Below are 10,035 nucleotides of genomic sequence, written 5' to 3' on the forward strand. Positions count from 1 at the left end.
TTTTTGGACTTGACAAAAAGTGACATGCTGTTTGTAAATAACATACTCAGCAGGTAAGCAAATTGTCTCACATCCGAGGCAGCAGGGAATAATGCGCGACACAGCTTGCACCACACCCTGGCAGGGGTATTAATACACCCCTGGCCACTGTAGAAGGGTATGTATCCATACTCACCAGCTATTTACAACGCCTCCCTGTATGCATACACACCTTGGGAGCCTTTCCTTGTATGCATACACACCTTGGGAGCTATAGTGTGCTTCTTCGGACAGTTCTAATAGGTATATATTGACCAAATAAGTAGTATAACAATGATAGTAATCTTAGATCCCTTCCCCGCACTGCTATTTTTATGTGCCAACCCCGGACCATCAAATTCACTAGGTGCCTTCTGAATCCCTCCTTCTATGATTTGAATCAAATCAGTTCGAAGTTCGAACCACTGCATACTCCCGCTCGCGACATATCCCAAATAGGCATAATAAAGAGAGAGATGGCAAAAATATCATAGCGGGTGTAGGCGTGCGGTTAGTGTGGTCACTCGTCTGTAATCACAATGAAAGACGATGTATTGCACGTAGTAGTCTAGTAACAAGGGATGCATGGCAGGATGAAATGCAGGAAAATGAGAAAAAAGCGCCAAAAAACAAACAAATAGCCTCCGGTTTGCTATGCAGTAGTCGTGGCGGGTACAGGTGCTCGTTCTGTAGTGGTTTGAACAGAGAGAAGGCTGGGAACCACATCCCACAGGAAAAGACAGTCGTTCCGCATGGACCGGCGGATCTTAGCCTGTCGCAAGGCATATGCAACTGCTCCCTCGTGCTCCATTGCTCCATCATATATTCTGGAGGTTGCGCGTTCTTCCCACCAACCTGCATTCCACTCAAAGAACGCTAATACACGTCGCATCTCCTCCTGCACAAGTTCGACCTCCTCTGCCCACCTGTTGGCATGAGCTCGTGCCTTGCACCACTCAACGCACATTGCTGTTTCCGATTAGAAAAAACTACATCAAATACATGGCGACTCTCACCTTCAGAAAGTTCTTCCTCACCCACTCCATGGCGCTGCTTCCAAATCCAAGACACGGCTACGAATCTTCGACCTTCTGACACCAAACCTCCCGCCTGCGCCTCAGTCATACCACAAATATGCTCATCTTCGAGCTTTGGGAATTCAATTTCCCAATCAAGGCGTAGGAGTGCATCGGCTAAGTCATCAAGTGCCCTCCATGCCGTGCGATACTTTGTTGCGGCAGCGTCTATTTTCGCCTGGACAGTATCAATGACGGCATGGGATCTTGTGTGCACTCGTTGGCCAGTTAACCAGTTCTTCTTGAACCCAGTGAGATGGTGTTTGAGTCGTAGGTGTTGCCGGAGCTCCTGGAGACCATCATGCGCCTGGGCACAGCATAACTTCCACTCGATGTTACACAGATTCACATCGCAAGACATGCCCGCTTTCACCACTGCAGACGGCATCCACAGTTTGATGGTGTGAACAGGCTCCTCAAGGGTGGTATCCTCAGTATCAGAGGTGTACGCTCGAAGTCTGGCAACACTGGGGATATATAGCATTTGGATTTGGATCCACTGTTCAATCCAACGGCGCAGTGCATTGATGCGTTGTTGCATAGCAGACAGTTGATTATTGGTGGCGTGGATTCCAATGTTCGCAGTGTCCGTTGCGAGCCGACGTCTGAGAGGTAAAGCAACTTGTTAAGACCAGCTTGTTGTCAGTGCGAAAGACAGACATACTGTAAAGCCTCTAGGTCGATCCCAACAGCTATTAATATGCTAGGGGAGACATCTGGGTGGAGGGAGGCATCAATCCCTTGTCTTAGCTGCTGGGCTTCAAGCTGAGAGAGCTCGAGTCTGACAGACGCCTGGGTGACAACTGTAGTGTACATGTCAAAGATTGCAAATATCATACAAGCGAAAACATACCTGACACTTTAATCTCAAACGGGTTCGGCTTTGAACGATCACCCTCCCAATCTTCTACCAACTTCCGCCAGGCACTAAGACTCGAAGACGGGATAGCTTCCTCGAAGTCCCGAAGATCTACAGCATGCTGATAACATTCTGGAATTGCCTCCTTGAGTTTTTTGAGCAGTGAAGGACCTATTAAGCTGTCAGAGACGAAGGCACAATCTATGTGTAATACATACCCAAGTTGGACACTTTACGCCAATTCCAGTCGCCGAAGTGGTCATCCAAGATGTCGCGTCTTGACCCTGGACCCATTTCACGCGTGCTGGTAGCGATAGGATTCATGTTTGACCATCCGCGTTCAATGGCTTCACCGTCAGTCCGCGCCATGCCTTTGATAAGGTTAAGAGAATACGAAGTTTGACATGCTGCAATATGCGCCGGCAGATGAAATTTGGGAATGAGGAATGTTAAAATTTTCGAGTCGCCCGAAAAATGGATCTGGGACGGATAGCGTGACATCCGCTCCCACAAATGCTTACTCCATTGACATGCAATATCATATGAGATATTGAGAACGAGAACCTCGCCAGAGTGTTGCAAAGTCGAGAAGAACAGGAAATCCATATTCACATATCTAAGTCCTGTGTGATTAGATGACGTCAAAGATATCAGAGACGCGTACCTTTCTCCTTTTTGGAGATCTCCAACTGAGGACGGACGTGTGAGGTTATGACGAGCACAAACGATGGCGCCGACGCCTGTGGCAGCCAGTCCCCGTGAATTCTTGGTGTCGGCAAGATTAACGGCGTTGTGACTGGCACAAGAACTTTTCTAAACACGATATCAGCGAATGATACACTAAACCATATATCAACCTCACCTCTTGTACCTGGCTGGCATAAGCGTCAAGAACATCTTTGAATCCACTTTGTTCTACGAAATAAGCCCAGCCTTGGCTAAGGCTAGGGTCTGCCTGCTCAGAGGACTTATTGCGGCGGCATAAGCGAAAGTTAGCGTCCATTGCCAGAAATAAAGCATAAAGCCATCTACATTTCTTGAGCATAAATATCCCAATGAAAAAAAGAAAAACTTACTTGTGTTGGGCCTCAATGGTCTCCCAACCCAAAGGCAAGTTTTTGCCAGGTTGCGGACAAGCCGGGCACAGTACGGCGAGTTCTCCTTCCGTTGTGCCGAGAGCGCCACCAGGGTCATGGCCACGCCCGGCACGTTTAAGAGATAGTATATGTCGAAATTGCCGACTCATCCGTAGGAAAGCTTCATAACGGTCCTTATACTCACGTTAGCTGTGAAAAATGATTCAATAGTCAATGCGCCTACCTTAGTCTGGTACCTCCTAGTATTATCCGTTAGACGTGCCAATGCTTGGTAATATTCAAACGCGGATCCTTTCGACTCAAAAGTGTACATTTGGAAGTGATCAAGGACCCGGAATGTTGCAGCAGTTCGGGGATCTGTGACGGTTGCTGGGTACCAGCGAGTGCGCAGGAGTTGGGTAGTGTGCGTTTGCGCTGTCTCGCAGTTGCAGAAATCTAGCATGATACTGTGGACACCGGTGATGTCAAGGACGACGAAGTCGTCCTGGAAAGCAGGAGAGGGATTGCAGCAACGGACACCAGTTGGATGTCCGAGTTGGACACGTAGCCCTAAGTCTCTTAAGTTGCTGCGCTGGAAGTATTTCCCAGTCCAAATCTGATAGTATAGTCAATTTTAAAGAACGCAAAGCGATGTGAATACATACTTCAACACGGTGCAAAGGCGCTGCGCGGTGCAGTGAGATGACACAAGACTGACAGTACAACTGTAATCCTTCACAATCAGTACACCGAATAGACGGCTGGTTTACGCATGTCTGCTCCCCGTGACAACGCATGTGCCATGCATCATCTCCACGCCCTTCTAGCCGAATGAATTCCTTGAGAAAATTATCACGCTCCTGCAGCCATTGTTTTTGAGGGTCATCCTGAATATCACCGAATGAAAAAAATTGCAATCAAGATATAGAAATAGCACACACCGCCGGTGCGCGTGGCCGTTTGGCTTTCACTGGTGTGGTATCTGTGCTGGTGTCGGCAAGATAATCGAGGTATGGTTGATCATCATTGAAATAAGAAGCGAAATCAAAAGTCTCGGAACTCCCAAGGTTTGTGATCGAGGAACTAGTGGGTACAGCCGGAGACGTGTTGGCATTTTGAAAGTATGTAGTTTTGATGGTGGGACGGCTCCTGATCGTAACGTCTACAGAGGTATGTGCATGATATGCACTTCCCTCGGGAACATGCGATTGAGTTTCTTCATTGCGTCGTCGCTTGTGTGCAGCTTGATTCTCCTCCATGAACTGCCGCTGATACTTGTCCAACTTTCGTACCCGAGAGTTTTTGACCATGGCAATGAAAATAATGTGGGCACATGCTATACGACGTACGTACTGCATTCAACATTGTTTATCTGGTCACGTGACACTACTTTTCTATACGCTGCCATACTAGTCCATCGCTAAGCAGTGCGGCATCAAGAGCTCCCTCGTCTTCATCCATGAGGGACACGATCTCCTCTTCGGCGGCAAGGTAGAGACGTGCTGTAGAAATAAGACGGGAACATTCAGTTTGGAGATGTGGAGTACATGGACCATCTAAACTTTTGACCGCTGTGACCAGGTCTTCTGCGTCCTTCAGTAAAACCCGGGCCTCTGATATTCCTTCCAAAACAGCTGGTCTAACAGCACTCCACCCTCGCACATCTACTTCTTGAAGAACGGCGATAACTCGAGGCTGGCACCCATTGTGGTTCCGGCTACCACCGGTATAAGTCCTGCTCCATATTTCTTCCATTGCCTCATAGGCGTCTAGTGTGGCCTGCACAAATTAGTACTGAATGTCAGTAGATGTAGTATTTGAATATACCTTATTGGCTCCCTTTGCCTGCCTTGATCTCCGTCGTGCTTTGGATCGTTCATACCCGACATGTCTAATATCATGTCAAATCCCTATGTCCACTTCTGGTTCAGAATGCGAGAAACACTTACCGCAAATAATGTATTTTCTTAGACTGTTTGCGCGCTTCTTGGCGGTCCGGTGAAGACTTACGACGGCGTCCCATCGAACGAGACAGATGAGTGGTATGATACAAAGAGCCCTTAGTAAGGGTACGTTAACAGACATAAACACTTACTGGTATATAGACTTTTGGTACGGTCACAGCCACCACTTCGGGACAGTTATCACACAATGTACTCTAGACCATGCCGTTGAGCATGAATCATCGTTACCGTCAAATATAAAAATAAACGACAGCAATACACTTACTGGTATATAGACTTTACGGTATGGTCACAGCCGCCAATTATCATACAATGTACTCTAGACCACGCTGTTGAGCATGAATAGGTTATCGTCGAATATATATCACACACACACACACAAATGACAGCAATTGGTATCATCATATTGGATGCAAGAAACGGGACAGGCCACACATAAATGTACAGTACAGTATTTTACTCCTAGAGCGGCACCTGATTGACTGCGCCATCATCCAAAGCCTGTCCATAGGCAGCCTGGGCGACAGCTAGAGAGGAGTAACGCGCAAAACAAGCTCCTGGAACACCGACGACATGCACATGCACATTGTGCCTGGGAGAAAATTGAATAAAATAATAGACCAGCAGATCTCGGAGTACGTACCATCCTTGAAAGACCCCCAGTTTCACGTCCAACAGTAATGACATACCAGCGCACCGATGCAGAGGTGCTTGAGTGTTGAGTAGTGGGGACAGCAGTGTTGACGAGGGTGGGAGCAGCTGCACGAATGGTGGGAGCAGCAGCGGCGTTGACGACAACAGGTGCTGCATTGATGGTGGGAGCAGCGACAGTGTTGACGACAACGGGTGCTGCATTGATGGTGGGAGCAGCGACAGTGTTGCCGACGAGGGCGGGAGCAGTGTCAATGCTGTCAGTTGTCGATGTGTCACTCTGTGACTCACCACCCTCGTCATTTGTGTGGGTACTCTGTGACTCACCACCCTCGTCATCTGCCGTGGGTTGTAAGGTTGAACGTTGAGTACGGAAATATTAAATGCTCACCAATTGTACCACAAACATAGCACGAGTGCTTGTGTGCACGAAAAACGCATGCAGGGCAGTGGCCAAGCACAAGGTCATCCGTAAATTCGGGTAGACTGTGGTTAGCGTGCGCCTCGATTATGGCTAGAATAACCATTCAGCCCAGTGAGAATTAGCCAGAGGCTCGCACTCACCACGCTGGTCCCGCACAAGCTCTATGGCGCTTGCTAGTTCGGATAAAGTGAAAGTTTGTTCCTTGACGAGGCTGGGAAAAACTTTCATTTTGGACAAACGAGGTCAAACGGGGGTATCAGACAAACGAGGTCAAGCGGGGGTAATAGCAGTGATGTGATGTGAGATTGTTGAAATTCCAGCCACTTATAATAGCTTTTGTCGGGTAACTCCGTGCGATCAGCCCTTCTCATTGGATAATGCAAAAATAAGATTCAAAGTCCGTCCCAAATGGAGTATCAGTACACGCCTGCAACGCCAGTGCGGAGACTCATCTAAAAAAAACATAAGGTATGTGACATAGGTGATGAAATTCATTTTAGCCTAATGCCGCCGGTTCGTAGATGCCCGGTGTATCATGGATGACACGCGAACAGTCGGCTTGGCTGAAAACTAAGGTGGATGCATTCCGCCTCAGCCAGCTGCAGGGCGAAACAACTGTCTTCTTTGCGAATACATCCCGTGAATGGTTCGAGAACTGGCCTGAAGCTGCTGTGCATTTCAAAGACAGCGAGACTGGTGTTCCACTTACCAAATCCCAGTTATCAGAAGAGCAGACAGTTGAATTAGGATTACATCTCCAAAAACGTCGTTCCGTAAGTTGGCCACACACCTGTTGTATTACGGTTGCTTATACGTGTTACAGAAACTCCGTTCTTACTTCTACCGCAGCAACTCCGCCGCTGCGCAAGGACGAGTGACACAATTCACTAAAACGATTACGAAGCTCATGGGCTCCACCACTGCTCGCACTCGTGGGCCGTCTGCTGTGGAATATTTTATTCAAACCGAGTACAAGGACAACAACGCCGTCAAGGATGAGATCTCATCTAAGATAGCATCATGCACTCAACAAAATCGCATGGCCTTGCTTCGTACAGAAGCAACGAAGGCCATGACTGCGCGGGGACAAGAATATGTGCTGAAGATGGAGCGGGAGGCGAAAGCTGAATGTGAGCTACGTGTGCAGAAGGCCAAGGCTGAGATGGAGGCACTGTCTAATCCCAGTGACTCTGCAAAGTTGCAGTGTGTACATGTCTCTGAACATGTTGCAGCAATACTAACATTCCCACAGATGCATTGAAGGGCTGGGTGGATTGATCGGACAACTTCTACAGTCCATCCACGACACGACAGGTTGGAACGGGAGCGTGTACATTGGGGGACCAGACCCTCGTGTAGGTGGGGATCTTCGCGTTTACAGGTTAGTGTTTGTTTTTGTGCTCGGTTACCTTGATTTCATGTTGCTCTATAGTTTCCACCATGGGAAGGGTACTACCGGCCTCAACTTTCGTGATACACTGCCTGACCATCACGCACGAATCATCGAACCATTCACTACTTTTTTGAAGGGCGCTTTTGGTAAGTCGGTGTGGTCTTCTGGTTAGGTAATGCTGATGGCGTTTCTGTGTTTCTCCACAGCTGCTTCTGTCCAGGAGCGCATCCCAGACTCGTCTCCCTCGAGTATGGATACTATTGTGCCCCTTATGGACACCTCCGTCCCCATACTCGTCTCCGTCAGTATGGATACTATCGTGCCGTCTCCATCGAGTATTGATACTATCGTGCCCCTTATGGACACCACCGACTTCCTCGCTGCTCCGACTGCAACTCAAGAAGTGCCGCATGCCTCGGCCGATCAATTCTTCCCCATTAACCCCCCCATTAACCCTTTCTCATTTCATCCTATTGACGATTCACTCAATATGTCGGGCGAGTTCTCATTCGATCCCATTCCCGACGATTCACTCAATCTCATTCCCGGCAATTCTTTTCGATCTGTCAAACGAGGCCCTTGACAACTTCCTGGCGGATTCACAATCATACCTACTCCAATCTACTGCAGATGGGACCGAGGGTCCCCAACTTATCTTACCTCCATTTCCGTCTGCTGACAATTCACAACCATCTCAGTCTATACTTTCACCCCCGCGCTTCCGCAGTGCTTTAGCTCGTATCAAGTCGAAGAGCCCCTCTGGTAACTATAAGAAGGTACCTCGGCCCCGTCCATTCAGAGGAGGAACTGGACCTTCCCATGGTCTATATCGTGATTCCCCTCCCCCTTCTGTCCCTCCTGCGGCGCCGGCGACTCACCTTCGTGATCCCCTCCCCCTTCTGTGCCTCCTGCGGCGCCAGCGACTCACCATCGTGATTCCCCTCCCCCAGTGCCGGCGACTCACCATCGTGATTCCCCTTCTGTGCCTCCTGCGGCACCAGCGACTCACCCAAGTTCATTACCGTCCTGCTGAGACTCCTCCTGCGGGCCACCACAGCTGCACCAAGTAGCCAGCTACCTGCTGACAACGAGCCCATGGAGAATTTGCAGCCTCTAGATGATATCGTCAATAACCAAGTGCGCCGTAGCAGCCGAGTTCATGTTCCATCCACTCGCACAACAGAAGCTAATAATATTGGTGCTGACGGTATGGGAAGAAAGCCACGAAAGTAAGTTTAACAATTTTTTTCACTTCCGTTTTGAACTTTAGTTCTAGGTCACGCAAATTGGTTCACTGAGGATGTTGTGTTCTTGCCATAATGTTTGCTGTATATCGTATATTGTTCTTGTCGTATTACATGTATTCGCCGTCTTTACTCAAAATACACTATTTTTTGACACAATGATCTTCGTCGAACACAGGAAAATTGAGCGTCTCGTTAGCAAACCCCAATCATGTCTCATGTCAATTTTTTCAATACCATGTAGTCAACATTTCAGCATCGTGTCACAAGCTTAGGTACCGCAGTAAACAGTTATATGTCTCATACTATTATGCAGGGACTTAGTCGAATTCATCGTGAACTCGTCACGTGGCTTGCAGGGACGTAGTCAAAATTCATCGTGAACTTGTGACGTGGCTTGCAGGGACTTAGTCCAAATTCATCGGTGAACTTGTCACGTGGCCTTGAAGGGACGGTCAAAAATTCATCACGAAGTTGTCACGTGGCTCTGAGGGGCCTGGGCCAGGATCTGTCAGGAACAAGTTGGCAAGAACCGGTAAGAAACGGAAGGGTCCGGAAGGGTGCGAGATTTAAGGGGGTGGAGATTATAGGCTGGAACTGATGTATTAATATAAGCCAGCAAGACCAAGAAGGAGGGGTGGACATATTTATAGGTGGAGAAGCAGTACGAATCGAGGGAAACTGATGCAGACAACCTATTTTTAGTCGAGGGATTAATATAGCCAGCAAGAATAGATGGGAGTACCCAAATTGGGAATGAGGATCAGCCAGAGAAGTTCAACATTGTGTCCGAGTGCTAGTATCAATACAAAGAAGCCTGTATGCATACTTTGCTGGGACTGAGAGTCCTAGGCCAGTATGCATACATAGTCTTCTACGTGCCCAGACTTGTATTAATCAATCTTACACTATGGCCTCGCGGTCGACGAGGGCTGAAATCCTCGAAGAATTTGATATTGACCCACAACTCCTTTCTATGCCGGAGGCACCTGTATTTGAGTCTTCACCTCATATTCCAGCCCTTGTCACGCCACTGCCTCACGCTCCTCATCCTGCTACTGCCAATGTCAGTGACGCCACTTCTGCCAGTTCAGCCATCGTTGGAACCGATACTCAGCCACACGCAACGAAGAAGCGCAAGGCAGATGACACCATTGTCATCTCCGACAGCGAACCCGACGATTCTGGCCAACCAAGGAAGTATGGCATGCAAGCTGCCGCCCCGCAAAATCATGCGCATTTGACATCTCCGAGTCAGGTAAGTTTCTCTGCCGCTTACTTCACTACTCGTATATTCACATATTCCCCTCTCAATTCATCATCACATGAA

At 48.4% G+C, this 10,035-nt stretch overlaps 3 protein-coding genes across 3 annotated transcripts; 1 reads left to right on the plus strand and 2 right to left on the minus strand.

The window, feature by feature from the left end:
- Positions 1-670: 670 nt before the first annotated feature.
- DEU56DRAFT_874511 (uncharacterized protein) lies at positions 671-4,288 on the minus strand (the record flags this gene model as incomplete). The annotated part of the gene is made up of 11 exons (XM_041355971.1): positions 671-987; positions 1,035-1,699; positions 1,759-1,897; positions 1,948-2,124; positions 2,172-2,569; positions 2,618-2,766; positions 2,825-2,981; positions 3,030-3,229; positions 3,274-3,645; positions 3,695-3,916; positions 3,971-4,288. The coding sequence occupies 11 exons, from the start codon at positions 4,286-4,288 to the stop codon at positions 671-673; spliced, it is 3,114 nt and encodes a 1,037-aa protein (XP_041200660.1).
- A 1,167-nt stretch (positions 4,289-5,455) lies between these two features.
- DEU56DRAFT_920394 (uncharacterized protein) lies at positions 5,456-6,296 on the minus strand (the record flags this gene model as incomplete). Its single annotated transcript, XM_041358438.1, has 4 exons — positions 5,456-5,585; positions 5,683-5,983; positions 6,036-6,158; positions 6,209-6,296. 4 exons carry the CDS (start codon positions 6,294-6,296, stop codon positions 5,456-5,458), a joined length of 642 nt encoding a protein of 213 aa, XP_041200661.1.
- Positions 6,297-6,589: 293 nt separating this feature from the next.
- DEU56DRAFT_762472 (uncharacterized protein) lies at positions 6,590-8,044 on the plus strand (the record flags this gene model as incomplete). The annotated part of the gene is made up of 5 exons (XM_041350702.1): positions 6,590-6,841; positions 6,892-7,271; positions 7,321-7,449; positions 7,501-7,607; positions 7,668-8,044. 5 exons carry the CDS (start codon positions 6,590-6,592, stop codon positions 8,042-8,044), a joined length of 1,245 nt encoding a protein of 414 aa, XP_041200662.1.
- Positions 8,045-10,035: the final 1,991 nt, after the last annotated feature.

This window comes from Suillus clintonianus (assembly GCF_016758775.1).
Source record: "Suillus clintonianus strain FC179 chromosome Unknown DEU56scaffold_233, whole genome shotgun sequence".
Lineage (NCBI taxonomy): Eukaryota > Fungi > Basidiomycota > Agaricomycetes > Boletales > Suillaceae > Suillus > Suillus clintonianus.